General features: G+C 36.7%; 1 protein-coding gene across 5 annotated transcripts in view; it reads left to right on the forward strand.

Annotated features, from left to right (window-relative positions):
• fat1a (FAT atypical cadherin 1a) overlaps nt 1-17,791 on the forward strand; it is a 210,782-nt gene that overhangs the window by 98,740 nt on the left and 94,251 nt on the right. For all 5 annotated transcript variants that reach the window (XR_007935176.1, XM_051928502.1, XM_051928504.1 and 2 more), the window contains exon 4: nt 4,592-4,653. Coding sequence is in view for 4 of the 5 variants with exons in the window: in XM_051928502.1 (XP_051784462.1) it covers nt 4,592-4,653 (62 nt within the window). In the remaining variant the exon portion in view is untranslated. The remainder of the gene's footprint in view (nt 1-4,591; nt 4,654-17,791) is intronic.

Consider the following 17,791-nt stretch of genomic DNA (forward strand, 5'->3'; position numbering starts at 1 on the left):
TCCTACAGAACTGAACTTAAGCCCATAACTGAAATTGCTTCTATCTAGAGCTGTGCAAAAACATATTTTTGATTATTATGCAACATTTTGAACTTCTCAATAATTATAATCCCTTCACGGTTCATTTCAGCCTAGAGACCTACTAGGCTCCATTCTTGCATTCCTACTGAGATCCTGAATTATTGTCAAACAAGCAAAACAAACACAAAAGTGGCAAGTGGCATAAGAATAGGATAGATAAACAAGTTTTTGATTTTGTTTGTCATGATATGTGACCATATGACTTGGTCTCTGTAAAAGGTTTTATTGAATGTATGCAATAATTCATTGACATTTAGAGGTACACATTTTGGTAGACTGTTTTGTGGGCATTCAAGCAGAACTTGACAGCTATTTACTAGTGCCTCATGAACATTGCAGAACCACTCCAATACTATAATGGAAGACACCTGAAACTTTCCAAGAATAAGCCACCAGCAGAGCTCAAATTTGGTTGTAGTCTACTAGTAAAATGTTATGAAATTTCTTGTCAGCCTATTACTAGTATGATATAACAGTTGGAAAGAGTAGATCCTTCTTGGTGAATGTGCACTGAGCTGTGTAAAACAGTTTTATTAGTTTTAGTCTGAAAATATGGCTCCAAACACCCTCCTTTGGCAGCTGTGATTAACACCTCAACTTTTGCTGGCAGTGGGGCCTCTCTTTTCTTGTTTTGCCTGGAGGTTCAGTTGTAGGTCCTGTTATTTAGTTTTGAAAGTTTTTGTTTTTGTGTAATTGTTCAAGGTTCCATTTTTATGTTTGCTTAGTGTGGCAAGGAAAGCTACAAGTAATTATACAAGTAACTAAGGGATGTTTGAATGTAATGTTATTGTGATTCAGTTTTTTGTAGTGCTGGTTGTTCTGGTTTAACTAATTATTTTTGACCATTAGATAAAATTGTGACTGCAATAGTTCTTTTCGTGTCAGCAAACGTGTCTGTAACCTGCAGTCTTAAAATGTTTTTCTCCTTAACTGCTTCTGCTTTCCTTTTGTGTAGAAGAGGATTGTGCTTATATAGGATGTTTTGACATATAATGGTGACATTATGAACTAAATTGTGCACTACATTGTAATATAAACAGCTAATACAATTTAGCCACTGTTTTCAATGTAGACTTATATTTAAGATATTTGTAATTATATGATGACTAATTGATTTTTGAATAAGAGTTATCTATAATTACATTTCAGCAAGTCAAAATTAAAACAGTAGGTATTTGTAGAATTACAGATTTGTCCAGCTACATTTTGACTAATAACAATTGCAATTTAAATATCGAAAAATACTTTTAGCATATCTTTCTAATTAAGAGACTTGCAGACATCCTTGGGAAAGCAAGTAACTTATAAAGAAAAATATCATTATAGAGTGGAGTATTCCTGTAGAAGTTGATCCAATTGAATACAGTAAATCAACCTTAAATTTAAGCTCTGCAACAATCTGTGATACTAAATACCAGAAGTGTAAAATAACAAATAGTACAAATACAATATTACTTTCACATTTTTCAGCTGTTTGTACATGCTTTTCCAGGCGAGTCCATAGGTGCCAGCAGGCTGCTTTCTCTGAATGTCACAATATTAATATTACCCAGCCTCTTCCCATTGGACACTACCAAAGTAATAAAACAAGCCTACCTACAACCTGTCTGCCTCCTCCCTGCTCTTTTACTTTGCTCATTGCTGTCACACTGTTATGGTCTTAACTGACAGCAAGGTATACAAGCGGCCTTGAAACGGAGCACACTTCCGAGCCACATGTGCTGAAACAGTGCATCGCTTCACTTTTATTATTTTTTACTTTTTTCCACGAGCAGTGCTTCAGTAAATCACAAGTGCGTACAACAATTTTGCGTGGGTCTTGTAGCACTCAGCTGGTGTCCCTGCACTTCAAACACATTGTGATGTGTATTTAAATACCAGTTGCCCAAGTACCGGTAGGATTTTCTTTCAGCTGCTGGAGTTTGTTCTTGCTCTACAGCCATTACTGTAATATTAATGTATAAAAATAAAGCCCGAAATGTGCGTGTATAAAGCTTTGAATCGTTAACACTATTTCAAAAGTATTAAAATATTTATTGATTTTTAATTAGAATATTCAAACCTTATTTTTTGAATAATTTGAAAGCGTTAATGAACAGCCTTGTGAAAGTTATATAAAGTTTTGTCCTGCCTTGATGCCAATGTTTGTGAAGATTTGTAGAAGTTGAGAGCGTTCCCCGATGAAGACATTTTCCAACCCAAGAGAAATCACATGAACAAAAAGGCATAGGACAAGATCATAAATTCTGAGAAACTGTAATCCAATGGGTGTAATTGTAATCCAATTATGCAGTGTAGTAATGAAACAAAACGAAATCACTGATTGCAATCCTACCAGCTTCTTGTGGCTCACTTTTAAAACTAGCACCCTTATCTTTCAACCAGCAACCCTTGCAGCCAAACTGTCCAATGATGCAGCGCTCCTAGAGTTTCAGGGATTTGCAATCCATTTAATAAGCACAGCTACAATGTTATCTAAGGTTTTCTGTAATAGCTCACTAAACTTGCAAAATAATTTCTACTTAACTATTGATGATAAACCCTACCTATCTATCTATCTATCTATCTATCTATCTATCTATCTATCTATCTATCTATCTATCTATCTATCTATCTATCTATCTATCTATCTATCTATCTATCTATCTATCTATCTATCTATCTATCTATCTATCTAATAATAAGAACTAGTAATTCTTTACATTTATATAGTGCTTTTACATAGTGAGTAAGAAACCACTTCAACCATTACCAATGTGCAGCATCCACCTGAATGATGCGATGGCAGCCATTTTGCAGCATTACACTCACCACACATTGGCTGTTATGTGTTGAAGGGGTGAGAGATAGTCAGTTGGAGGCAGGGGATGATTAGGAGACCAGAATGACTCACCATTGTGGGCAATTTAGCCAGGACATCGGTATACACCCCACTCTTTATGAAGGATCCCCAGGGATCATTTATGATCACAGAGAGTCAGGGCTTTCATTTAATGTTTCATCTGAAGGATGGAGCCATTTTTACAGCACAGTGTCCCCGTCACTGCACTGGGGCTGCTAACACCTCTTCCAGCAGCAATCCTAGGTTTTCCTAGTTTTATTATAGTTTCTGGTACAATTTATTGAACTACTTCCTGGGTCAGGAATGCCCCGATACAACCCAAGTCCTACTGCTTCAGATCCCTGCATTTCTCAACTCTGTGCTTTATCTAAGGGCCATGTCCCCATTTCTCTTGGGATCCAATTCCATGATGATAAATGCAGAGCTCTCCTTTTGTTTATACTCTCTGGTTTAAGTAACACTTAAACCCTATAATGGGCGCCTACGATCACCCTCATAGAGCCTTGTCTAAATTCTATGGACTTTACTTTTATTGGCCATATTAATCCTGGCTTTGCATTGCCATCTAGTAACTGGGTGCTACCCTTCCAATGTGGGGCACTGAATATATGTTTGTGTATATTTTTTATATACATAATTATAGCACTTTCTTTTTAATTTTATTGCTATATTTACTGAATTTCATTTATACAAAACCAAATTTAAGACTTAGTTAAGTCTTTTGATACTTTGTGCATTCGAGTTTGTGTGCATGTCAGTGAAAGTACTCTGTTGGTCTCTGCCTTGCATCTGTACTAAAATTAGCAGGTTGGGAAATATAAAAGGATAGATATCACAAAGGGTTTTAAAAAGAGATTTTTTGCATAATCATTGTGAATGGTTCAATTTTTCTCAAGCAAGCAGACCTTCAATGTATAACTCTACTAAGAATTATGAGTGCACTCAAAATTCTGTAAATATTTCTATGGCTTGTGGATGCTGGATTAGTTGCCAGGGAAAATATACATCTTAATTGTCTATGACATTGGTTTGTATGGCAAATAGTTTTAAAATGGTTGGATATTGCAATTACAATTTTAAATTATAGTGAGATTTTTCTCTTTTTGATTAATGCCAAAGATTGCTTTATATCTTTGCAAGGTTACATGGTATATACATATTTGGCTGCTAATTTTACACAACTTTTTATGTTTTTATAAAATGAATGTTGAATTGCTTAAAATACTCTTTTGTTGAATTAATTAATCTTAAATCCCTGCTGTAGGAAGTAGTATTAATTAAATGGTGATTTTGTAAAGTGTTTTTGTTTAGACAAAGATTAAAGTGAGGCTTTGCCCACCCATTGTAAGCAATTCCGTGTGCCTTAATTTAGAAGCTCTCAGTATTGGTATGAATCCAAATAACATACTTGGCCTTTGTGTTAAATTTAGCACATCCTTGTTGTATTTTAATGGACAACAGTACATGCACTTGATGAACAAATATACTTTAAAAATAGTGGGTGTACCTTTCTGGGACACTTGTTTAAAAAAAGGAAGCCAATATTTATCTAGTGTTGATAAAGCAACCAAACTGAAGAATAATTACACATGGACATGTGCATATTTCTTTTGATTTTGTGTACTGCAAAGCATACTTAAACGCTGTGGTTTTGTTTTTTTATTATAGGCCTGGTTACAACTACTTCACGAAAACTAGACCGAGAACAGCAGGCGGAACACATACTTGAGGTAAATTTTTTTCTTATTGTGAATTACTAATATATTATCATTTACTGAAGGTGCAGACTACTTGACAGAACATTTTGTATGAAATCCAGTTTAAAAGTCACATTGCATTCAGTTAGAAGTACAATATGTAATCAGTCTTACTATCAAATAAGTTCTTCGGGATTTATCTATTTTGCAAATGAGTACAGTAGCTTTTGGTAACTCATATTTGACTATTCTGAATCATCAGGAGAAACATACAGAAAAAACAAAGATTTTTATATATGGTTTTGTCTGTGCATTATCCCATTTCATATTTCGGACAGATGTCACTGAAATGCAGTAATAGCAAAATCAAAGGAATACTATATTGTACCCTTTGGATTAGAGGTGGGAAAACATGTCTCCCACATTTCTGGTACACAAAGAAAGCAGCAAATAAAATTAGCTTTTTGCTGTAATTCAGTTTCTGATAAATTACAGTACTTCCAAACTCAGTGTGCTTAGTTTGAAAATGTCTCTTCAAATTGAATTTGGCATATTAGGAACACAGCTTTACTTACAACATTTGTAAAAAAAAACTTGTATGTCCATTTCTTGTTAATAACACGGCATTCATCTTCAACTTTGTTTTTTCACAGTAGCACTCATTGTTAGGGATAACAAAATTTGAAATCTACAGTGCTCAGAGGACGACTGTTGAATTAATCAAGTGATCCAAACACACGTATAAGAATGTATGTGGTTACACAGCAAACAGTCTTCCAACTACACATGATCGAAATGTCAGTGTATGTGTACAGTTACATTCAGTACAAGGTCCACTTTTGTAAAACACAAGCTTCTGCTTGTACAAATGTAACATTATAAACAAGCTTGCTCATTTGTTCATATATTCCAAAACATGCACTGATTGTTATATATTTAATTTGCTATTTTTGTTAATAAAATCATGAAAGTCTTAAACTTGTGTGTGGGCCGCAGTTTGCCCATCCTTGCTTTAGATAGTTAAAGCAGAAAATATTGTAGAAAGTGACAGTGACACTGGTACATGGCATGTATTTAAAGAACAAAGCAACTGAGGACCAAAAAGGTGTTTGTTTCTCAAAATGTAGATCCTGATGTCCTTATCCTCTTATGCAGATGTCCATCTCGGCCTTCCCCCTTTTTTTCTATATGATTAGATCCAGTTCGCCATCTTCTCTCTAGACAGTAATGAACATCTTTGTATGCAATGTTCAGTTTCTCAGCAGTCTGTCGCATGGAATAGCATTCTTTCTGCAAATAAGAATAAACATACATGTTTCTGATATGTTTTTTGAGAAACTTTATTTATTTAAGAATATGCTAAGAGAGTTTACGTTTAAGACACTTGATGGAATTGCAGCTGAAAATGGGGCTTTGCAGCCATATGTGAATATCAAATTAAAAATCTGTTATTTTAAGCAGTAATGGTCATTGTACACAGTAGTAATGCCTTGACAATGTTTTAAATCAGTTTAATGATATCAACAACAAACATGAAAATGGTTGAGTGACCCCAAACTTTTGATTGGTAGTGTATTTACTATGTTGACTCAAATCACACAACATTCAAGATACAAAGCATTGTATCACTACTAACATGAATCATTAGGCTTTGTATAGCACCCTAACCTCTTAAAAGTTAAGTTTAAAGGCTGTGATGCTGTTGTTGCTTTTTTATAATATTTACAAAAGAATTTACAAACAATGAGTAACATTAATTAAAAGACAAATCTTACAAAATTAAAAAAGAGGTTTTCAACAGCCTAGAAGACAAAAAATGTTCATTTGAATTAGTATATGTGAAACTGGAAATTTTAACAAATAACATTGCAATATACATGTAGTCTCCAGTAACCCAATTATTGCTTCTGACTTCAGGACTCCAACTCCATATAGCTCTGTAGAGAAGACTTTACTTTTTCATATTTAGATTTTTGCACTGCACACATTTGAAGGTTTTGTACCTGTCTGTCACTGAGCTGTCTGGCTAGTTTATGCCAGGATCTGCATAGTTTTTGGAATACAATCTGCTGAGCGAGCACAATAACTCGTAATGATTTTCCTTTAAACATCTTTGTACTGTTTTAAATGCAATTGTGGTTGTATGTACACAAAGGCAGCTCTGTCTTATATTTTATTGTTTTATTGTTAAGCTGCCTTTTATCACTCAAGTATAATACTCTGTATTGTTGTAATTATAAATTGTACATGACCTTTGCTGGGTTATTACTACTTTGATAAGAAATGCACATTAATGCAACTTGTCATTTTATCAAACAGAAATTAGCTAAATAATGGCCCATTGTCTTCCAGTGGTGTGGCAACTGATGAAAGAAAAATAACTTTCTATCTTGTACAGGGCTCACTATTTCTTGCACTTTCTCACTCACACTCATTTCCTCTTGTTACGTTTCTCATCTCCACTGAGTTGCTTGTTCAATTTCCTTTGTATTTTGTTTATTATCTCAGTCCTTCTTGGTTTCTTTTTATTTTAAGCAGATCTTGGCTTCCTCCCTTTTAAAATGTCTCCATCACATGCATACATATTTTTGATTCTAAAAGAGACAGCAAAATTAGGATTAGGTACACATATACTGTAGAAATAATTCTGTTTGGCTGTGTGCGGAGATAATGGAATAGTATCTAGTGGGCAAAACCTGAAGTGAGTAGATGAATACGGCAAAGTGGCATCAATTACCTAAAGTAAAAGACAAATTTTTCATACTTTCTCAAATGTTAGCAGCAGTAAACATCATTGGAAAGCTTTAACCCTATGTGCATTTTGACAGGTGTCAATGTTTTCTAAACCTCATAATACTGCTTAGCCTCATTTCAAAGTTACAAAAGCCATAGATAAGAAAGAGTGGTTCAACAGATTGACCATGTTTAGCATCCTTGCTGTTGGAAGTGAGCAGAATTTTTTGTGCTAAACATAGGGTAATCTAGCATCTGAGATATATTTTGTTTAAAAACTCACTTTATACTCTTTCCAGCTGTTAGCTAAATAGCAAAATGCAAATGTAGTACAATGTTCAGTGGACAAAATACTGTTAGACATACAGAACTGGATAGCCATAGTCCACTTCAGTGAGGAAGGTGTTTATTATAAAATGATTCATTTTACAAAATGCTTTTATTGTTTTTTATTTTTTTAAGTAAAATTTGTCATAACTGTTTAAATTATGTAGAGCATGGTTGAATATAAAAACTATATGGTTTACACAACAGTGAATCAAGATCCCTGTAATCTTGTAGAAAAGAAGAAAACAAATTAGAATTTTTGCTGAAGACTACAAAGCATGTAGGCTTTTAGAGCAATTTATAAGTAATAAAGTGGAGTATAGCAGTAATATGAGTTTAAAAATGAAGGGTGACTATCCAAGAGCTAACCTTGATCTTTTGGTAATTCAAACTAACTGAAAATCATCCATTAAAGCAGCTCCCAAAACAAGCCTGTAGTCCAAAAATGGCCCATTGGGTATCTTTTAGTTAGACCTGCAAGGCGTTTTCTAAAAATACCACATTTGTAAATTTCTTTCCAGCCACGTGAGCCATTTTCTCCTTTGTATTCTTAAATTCCAGTGGGGTCAAGATTTGAAATCTTCTTTGAGTATTTGTAAAGCATTTCACCTAAGTCATGTTGTAAATCCAGAAAATGTAAATGGATAGAAGGATCACTAAAAATGTGCAGTTTTAAAGAAAATTAGAGGATTAAATTAATTTTGGTAAGGTATTAAAAGAAAAGCACTTTTTCTTATTTGCAGAGAAAGTGTTACTGTCTTTAGGGAGTACAATATTCAAATGTATTGTGACACAAAACATGCTTATACTATTTCTAAGTTGTCAGAACAGGTGTAATAGAGAAAAGCAAATAAACTAAAAATAGATGGATTAAACATGTTTTAGGGGTGGGTGAAAAGCCACGTATTTTATATATGACTAATTCCTGATCACTATAACTTTTGCATGCTTTTGTGTACAGCATCTTGCTACAGCAGGTACTAATTTTACTAATCACACATCTCATCCAATCTTTTCCAAAAAACAAGATATGAAGGATCAGATGTCCAATGGTTGTGAAGTTTATCCCTATGTCAACACATGCTAGCCAGACAGCATGCTATTACCAAGACTGCACTCTGCAAAAGATTTCTCCAAGAGAAAAATATAGACCTCAGACAGACAAATGAGCAACCCTGGAAACAGTGAAATAATAATAGCCTGTCATACCATAACTAGAACCCATTTCACTGAGTGAGTCTATCCATCAGCTTCTTGTTTGAGCTCTGAAAAGGTCTGACATTTTCAATAACAAAGTTGCTTTACGCCAGTAGGACCCATTGTTTTTGCCCATATCTTGTTGTAATGCCAACAGTTAAGCAAAACGGTGAATTCCTGCCTACAGTAACATTCATGAGTTACCAACAGGTGAGCTTCAGGTACTGCCTTATCTCCTAAGCAGAATATGATGACCAGCAAAAGTAGATGTGGAGGTGTTTCACATTTAATTCCAAAAAAGCAGAAAAGAGAAGTGGGATCAGTCAGTCAGTCAGTCATCGTCCAACTTGCTATATCCTAACACAGAAGTCAGGAGAAATTAAATCAAAAAACGAGCAGAGGTTAGAATCTTACCAGTAGTAATGCTATGATCTATCAGCCACCAAACTAAATCAGCTGATTTTCACTAGAAAAGACTTGATCAGTAAATTGGCTGATCACAAAAAAGTTTTTTTCAGTGTTTATTTTCACTAAATAATAAATCTCATTTTTGTAATAAAAAATTCGGATATGAGCGTCAGTAGGTTTTGCGCCCTACGAACTAAGTTACCCAAACTATTCTATAACATTTCAGTAATTATTTACCGCTCTGATGCTGATCTTTCTGATCATAAAATAGGTCATTAAATAGGAATTGATCAGAAGAATTCATAATTATTGCAGAATTACTACAGTATTTGAGGGTACCTCTAGAGTGCCTCCTTCTCTTGCACGATTTGGCTCAAAAATTAATCAGCACGTCATAGTCTCATAACAGGCTTAAGTTCTGAGTTTGGTATTTTTCCATCCAGCTGTTTTAGCTCTAGTCCATCCTCAAGAAACTGTGACTCACAGACACACAGAAAGACACACACTCATCATCGAGATATCAATGTTTTCGGTATCAGGGGACCCTAAAACGTTGAGATCCGTTGGAAACCAGTGAACGAAATTTTTGATGAATCTGAAGCTTTTACTCCTTCCCGATAGACGATAGGTTATGGTTGGGGAGGGCACAAAGCAAAAGTGAACAGGTAACATCTGTGGTCTGTAGTTAAATTACAAAAATACTAAAGTTAACACTTTAATACAGAACATAAGGTTTCTCTTCATCTAGTTATGCAGGAGCTTATTATAAACGTTTTTAAAGTGGCAAGGGCAAAAAAAATTTAAAATTGTATCAGAGCTGGCTGATTCAGTAACATGATATCTGTAATCAGTATGATACCCCCCACACCACCAAAAATAACCTGAATGGAGCATCCATAGTTACCAAGTGGCATACAGTCATATGAAAAAGTTTGGGAACCCATCTTAATTCTTTGGATTTTTGTTTATCATTGACTGAGCTTTCAAAGTAGCAACTTACTTTTAATATATGACATGCCTTATGGAAACAGTAGTATTTCAGCAGTAACATTAAGTTTATTTGATTAACAGAAAATATGCAATATGCATCATAACAAAATTAGTTCAGTTAAATTTTATGCATGCCGAGCATGGACAGCCTGCTTCAAATCATCCCATAGATTTTCGATGATATTCAAGTCAGGGGACTGTGACGGCCATTCCAGAACATTGTACTTCTCCCTCTGCATGCATGCCTTTGTAGATTTCGAACTGTGTTTCGGGTCATTGTCTTGTTGGAATATCCAACCCCTGCGTAACTTCAATTTTGTGACTGATGCTTGAACATTATCCTGAAGAATTTGTTGAGATAGATAGATAGATAGATAGATAGATAGATAGATAGATAGATAGATAGATAGATAGATAGATAGATAGATAGATAGATAGATAGATAGATAGATAGATAGATAGATAGATAGATAGATAGATACTTTATTAATCCCAAGGGTAAATTCACATACTCCAGCAGCAGCATACTGATAAAAACAATATTAAATGAAACAGTGATAAAAATGCAGATATAACAGAGTAATTTTGTACAGTGCATCTGGAAAGTATTCACAGCGCATCACTTTTTCCACATTTTGTTATGTTACAGCCTTATTCCAAAATGGATTAAATTCATTTTTTTCCTCAGAATTCTACACACAACACCCCATAATGACAATGTGAAAAAAGTTTACTTGAGGTTTTTGCAAATTTATTAAAAATAAAAAAACTGAAAAAGCACATGTACATAAGTATTCACAGCCTTTGCCATGAAGTTCAAAATTGAGCTCAGGTGCATCCTGTTTCCCCTGATCATCCTTGAGATGTTTCTGCAGCTTAATTGGAGTCCACCTGTGGTAAATTCAGTTGATTGGACATGACTTGGAAAGGCACACACCTGTCTATATAAGGTCCCACAGTTGACAGTTCATGTCAGAGCACAAACCAAGCATGAAGTCAAAGGAATTGTCTGTAGACCTCCGAGACACGATTGTCTCGAGACACAAATGTGGGGAAAGTTACAGAAAAATTTCTGCTGCTTTGAAGGTCCCAATGAGCACAGTGGCCTCCATCATCCGTAAGTGGAAGAAGTTTGAAACCACCAGGACTCTTCCTAGAGCTGGCCGGCCATCTAAACTGAGCGATCGGGGGAAAAGGGCCTTAGTCAGGGAGGTGACCAAGAACCCGATGGTCACTCTGTCAGAGCTCCCGAGGTCCTCTGTGGAGAGAGGAGAACCTTCCAGAAGGACAACCATCTCTGTAGCAATCCACCAATCAGGCCTGTATGGTAGAGTGGCCAGACGGAAGCCACTCCTTAGTAAAAGGCACATGGCAGCCCGCCTGGAGTTTTCCAAAAGGCACCTGAAGGACTCTCAGACCATGAGAAGGAAAATTCTCTGGTCTGATGAGACAAAGATTGAATTCTTTGGTGTGAATGCCAGGTGTCACGTTTGGAGGAAACCAGGCACCGCTCGTCACCAGGCCAATACCATCCCTACAGTGAAGCATGGTGGTGGCAGCATCATGCTGTGGGGATGTTTTTCAGCAGCAGGGACTGGGAGACTAGTCAGGATAAAGGGAAAGATGACTGCAGCAATGTACAGATACATCCTGGATGAAAACCTGCTCCAGAGCACTCTTGACCTCAGACTGGAGCGACGGTTCATCTTTCAGCGGGACAACGACCCTAAGCACACAGCCAAGATATCAAAGGAGTGGCTTCAGGACAACTCTGTGAATGTCCCTGAGTGGCCCAGCCAGAGCCCAGACTTGAATCCAATTGAACATCTCTGGAGAGATCTTAAAATGGCTGTGCACCGACGCTTCCCATCCAACCTGATGGAGCTTGAGAGGTGCTGCAAGGAGGAATGGGCGAAACTGGCCAAGGATAGGTGTGCCAAGCTTGTGGCATCATATTCAAAAAGACTTGAGGCTGTAATTGCTGCCAAAGGTGCATCGACAATGTATTGAGCAAAGGCTGTGAATACTTATGTACATGTGATTTCTCAGTTTTTTTATTTTTAATAAATTTGCAGAAACCTCAAGTAAACTTTTTTCACGTTGTCATTATCGGGTGTTGTGTGTAGAATTCTGAGGAAAAAAATGAATTTAATCCATTTTGGAATAAGGCCGTAACAACAAAATGTGGAAAAAGTGATGCGCTGTGAATACTTTCCGGATGCACTGTATAATGTTAACATTTACCCCCCCCCCCCACGGGTGGAATTGAAGAGTCGCATAGTGTGGGGGAGGAACGATCTCCTCAGTCTGTCAGTGGAGCAGGACAGTGACAGCAGTCTATCCCTGAAGCTGCTCCTCTGTCTGGAGATAATACTGTTCAGTGGATACAATGGATTCTGCATGATTGACAGGAGCCTGCTCAGCGCCGGTCGCTCTGCCACGGATGTCAAACTGTCCAGCTCCGTGCCTACAATAGAGCCTGCCTTCCTCACCAGTTTGTCCATGCGTGAGGCGTCCCTCTTCTTTATGCTGCCTCCCCAGCACACCACCGCTTAGAAAAGGGCGCTTGTCACAACCGTCTGATAGAACATCTGCAGCATCGTATTGCAGATGTTGAAGGACACCAGCCTTCTAAGGAAGTATATTGTGTTGAATTCATCCTACCCTCAACTTTAACAAGGGCCCCAGTCCATGAACTAGCCACACAGCCCCACAGCATGATGGAACCTTCACCAAATTTGACAGTAGGTTGCAGGTGTTTTTCTTGGAATGTGGTGTTCTATTTCCGCCATGCAAAGCGCTTTTTGTTATGACCAAATAACTCAAATTTTTGTCTCATCAGTCCAAAGCACTTTGTTCCAAAATTAATCTGGCTTGTCTAAATGAGCATTTGCATACAACAAGTGACTCTGTTTGTAGCATGAGTGCAGAAAGGGCTTCTTTCTCATCACCCTGCCATACAGATGTTCTTTGTGCAAATTGCGCTGAATTGTAGAACAATGTACAGATACACCATCTGCAGCAAGATGTTCTTGCAGGTCTTTGGAGGTGATCTGTGGGTTGTCTGTAACCATTTTCACAATCCTGCGCATATGCCGCTCCTGTATTTTTCTTGGTCTGCCAGACCTGGGTTTAACAGCAACTGTGCATGTGGCCTTCCATTTCCTGATTACATTCCTTACAGTTGAAACTGACAGTTTAAACCTCTGAGATTGGTTTTTGTAGCCTTCCCCTAAACTATGATACGGAACAATCTTTGTTTTCAAATCTTTTAAGAGTTGCTTTGAGGATCCCATGCTGTCACTCTTCAGAGGAGAGTCAAAGGGAAGCACAACTTGCAATTGACCACCTTAAATACCTTTTCTCATGATTGGACACACCTGTCTATGAAGTTCAAGGCTTAACGAGCTAATCCAACCAATTTGGTGTTGCATGTAATGAGTATTGAGCAGTTACATGCATTCAAATCAGCAAAATTACAAGTGTACCCAAATTTTTGCACAGTCAGTTTTTCATATTTGATTTAATTTTATACAACTAAATACTGCTTCACTAAAATCTTTGTTCGGAAAACTCCCCAGTACTCAGATGTTCCTAGGAAATGAAAGACATACCACTGTTATCTTTTTTGTTGAAAGTAGAGTGAATTATTATGCAGGCTGAGAGGGGTTCCCAAACATTTTTATATGACTGTAACATTTATAACATCAGATGATGTATGATTATTGATTCTAAAGAAATCTAAAGAAAGGAAACAATTTCATGAAACTCTTTGATAATTGTAGCATGTAACATTGTCAAACCTGCTTAATCTAATATAGGATTGTACCGGATTGGAGCCTATCCCTGCAGCACTGGATGCACACACACTAATTTTTATAGTCACTAGTTTGTAACTGACAGCTTAACTTGCACATCTGTAGGGATGGGAGAGGATAAATGAAGTGCCTTGAGAAAGCCTCACACAGACAGAATATCCAGACTCTACACTGAAAAAGACCAGGAGCTTCATTTATAATGCCTTGTGTAGAATTCACACTAAAACATGGTGTATGGACAAAGCTAGAAATGTGCATACATGCAAAAAAATTCAGATGCATAAAACTGTGTGTAAGCAAAGTTCTACTTGCTTTCCCTTTATAAATCTCAGTCGATGTGAATTTTAACGCACATGCATGTGCATACATCCTCTCCCTGACTCCTCCCAGAATTTCACCTATTTGGATTTGCAAATCAATATAAGTAGCCCCTTCCATTCAGTGTTTTGTTAAAAGACAATTGTAAAAGCATGTGTAAAAATGAAGAATTTCTGTGAATGAGAAATGGTCCTATTCAGTGAAGGGGAAGCATGGAATAACGTACTATTTTGTGGCATAAGCAGTGGTATAAGCAACAAAAGGAAATTTATGCTGTGGCACAACATGATGGAGACACTCAAAAGTTAAAGTTCAGAAAGTTGCATAGTACGAAAAATAAAAAAGAAGTGTAAAAAAGAAGCAGGCAGCAGATATTACTGTTTATTCTGTTTCAGACAGTATTACAAAAGCGTGACCCCTGTGCCAGGGACACGAATCCACGCAGTGATGGTGCTGCTGTGGTGATCACATCTTTGGGCGCTGGCTGTGCACACATTCCTGCCTTGGAAACCGCCGGGCAACCATCTGGCCGTATGCTGACAGATGCTGTTCTGAAGTCACAGAATGCAATAGCGGATGCTGTTCTGGAGTCACAGAATGCAATAGCAGATGCTGTAAGAGATGTGGAAAAAGGAATTAAGGAATATAAATGCTGTACTATGTGATATTGACCACAAATTAAATTAATTGGTTACAAAATAAATCCTGCCTCTGATTACCTGTCTTTACATTCTGCTAATTATAATCCAACGCAGTTGTAATGCTGTCTGATTTGGCTGATCATTTTTTGGGTCATGTTCATTATACCACATCTGTTTAGGTATGGGCAAGCCACTATTGTGTACCGCATTATGTTGCACTCTACATTCTTGCACAATGCAACACACTTTCTGTGGATTATAGAGTAGTACATTAATAGAGTGTAATGCTTTCTATTTACACAAGCAAATTTATTCTCAGAAGGCACCTTTATAGCAATGTGTGTGTAGTTAACCGCTCCGATTACATTTGGAAAACCAGATGTTGCTGTGAATTGTGCTGTGATATTTGTCAGTTAAACCACTGGGTAAGGCAATCTTACATATCTGAATGACAAGCGGATAATACCATCCTATATAGATGGCATGGTGCAACTTAGTGATGACTGAGAAATACCTGATCGGTCATCCACTATCACTTTGACAAGCTCCTGTGTCTAAAAATCCTAGAGTGGACAGGACTTGAAAAGGATGAGGTAGAGCACAATTTCTCAAAAGCAGCCTTTGTAAAGCAACGTGGTGCCCACCATTTATAAAACCTAACAGAAACATGTATACGCATGGTCTGAGTGCTGTGAAAATGTGCGTAGCCTTACGCCAAGTTTAGTTTTTATACATCTCAATGTGGGCTTGGAAATGGGTGTACACAACGTTTTTGTGCATGTGCACCATTTATACGTGAGACTCCAGATGTGGCATTACAGCATAGGAGTCATTAAGCAGCATGCTTAAGCACTCTATCAGCATGCTGTTACAAGATAGTTCTACTTAAAATTTCAGACAATATAAAGTGCAAAGATGTATTGTAATGAGGGGAAGCACAAAACTCTAAAGCACAGGAGTCATGAGAAGTACTAGTAAGCAGTCAGAGTGCCAAAATGTGTGAGTTCACATCAAAATTGCACAATGGAATGCTTGTTTAAACCTTCATGATAATTGATGGAATGCAGATGTTTTTGAGCCTCACTTGACTGCAGGAATAAAGGTAGCTAACATTATAGCATTAAGTTAAAGTTCTCTTCCAGAAAACATTTCAGATGTTTGCAAATATTTAATGTTTATGTTTCTAGCCTATGGCACGACAATAATTATTTTGCTTCACAGTAGAATAAGATATTGGGATAATCTGTAATAGCCTCTGCTTTACACATGTGTGCAAAACAGTCATCAATTTCTTTTTTCTTCTTTTGAAGTACATAACTTTGATTTCTTTGACGTATCCTGTGCCGTTTGTAGAAAAATCATAATCCTCTAGTCATCTTTGGTACTTCAGCATGAATTAGAGGTTCAGAAAGTTTAGGAATGCTCAGGAATTAGATTAAACTATTTTTCTTTAACATTCATTTAGCAATCGTCTATTGTACCACCATCCTCTCATGTTTTGTGTAAACTTTAAGTCTAACACCTTTTTATTCACAAATTAGGTACATAAAAGATTATTTTTTATAAAGGTCAATTTTTTTTTTATGAGGGCTAACAGAAGTTTAAGATCATTCAAAATGCTGTTGTCTTTTTATGAGAAAAAGGAAACTATGGTTGTTTCATTTTCATGATATCTTACAATACTATTATTAATTTCTGCTGCACTCTCTTTCTTTGCTAAATAAACCGTAACAGCTCTTGCTTTGTTGCCTTTTATGGCAATCTGTGTCTGTTATTTTAATTTATTCAGTCAGTTTTTCAGAAACAAATGCCCATTTTTGACAACATACTACTTTTTCTAAGGGAAACAAGAATCTTGAGTCAGGTCATGAAAATAATTAAGATTTTTTTCGATGATCCATATCCCATAGGGAATGTAGACTAAATCCCTAAAAGGTTCTAAATATAACAAACTATTTTGTTTTGCAGGAATGTTTGCATTACGAGCATTTTATATTTGTTGGACTAATGAGCACAGTACAACTTTAAATCATAAAAATTTTCTCTGCTGTAAATGTCATCCTTCTGTTTTTACTTACATCACTAGATATTGTAAGCTCATACATTCCTTGTGTCGAAAGCTTGTCTTAGAACAGTCTATTCAATGACACAAGTTATTTTAAAGTGGAGGCCGGCATCAACTTTAGTTAACATTGGAATAAAAGACTGAGCATGTTGAAGGCAACAAGAACTCTGAATAAGACTGTGGTAAAACTGCTTATAGCAAATGGAAAGTTCCTATATATTGTGAGATTTCTGGGACCCCGACAACCTCCCCAATTGTGCTGTGCACCGAAACTCTGCTAATGTAGGCACAAATTGGTTGTCCGCTGCTGGTGCAACTGCAAGTTCGCCTACTCACCATGTAACGTATCTGTCGCCCGATGCTTAATGCAGGGAACATGTAAAACTGGCCACTGACCTGGCCTTGCTCTCAGTTTCTGTCTCCTGTCTTGTGCAGTAAGGCTATTTGTTCTTTTGATATGGGAAGGGAGTGAATGCAGAATGATGTCATCGTCACTGCTAGCATGCTGCTTATGTTTAAGTGACTGCTCCCATTTAAATAAATGCTTTGAAAATGTTCGTTGGCTTCAGACAATAAAGCTGTTTTTTTCAGAAACCTGGACTTACCTCTTTCTCTCTTGTTCAAGTCTGGGACCCACAAATCACAATATACTGTATATGGGCCAAAGAGTTATT

Source organism: Erpetoichthys calabaricus, chromosome 5 (genome assembly GCF_900747795.2).
Source record: "Erpetoichthys calabaricus chromosome 5, fErpCal1.3, whole genome shotgun sequence".
Taxonomy (NCBI): Eukaryota; Metazoa; Chordata; class Cladistia; order Polypteriformes; family Polypteridae; genus Erpetoichthys; species Erpetoichthys calabaricus.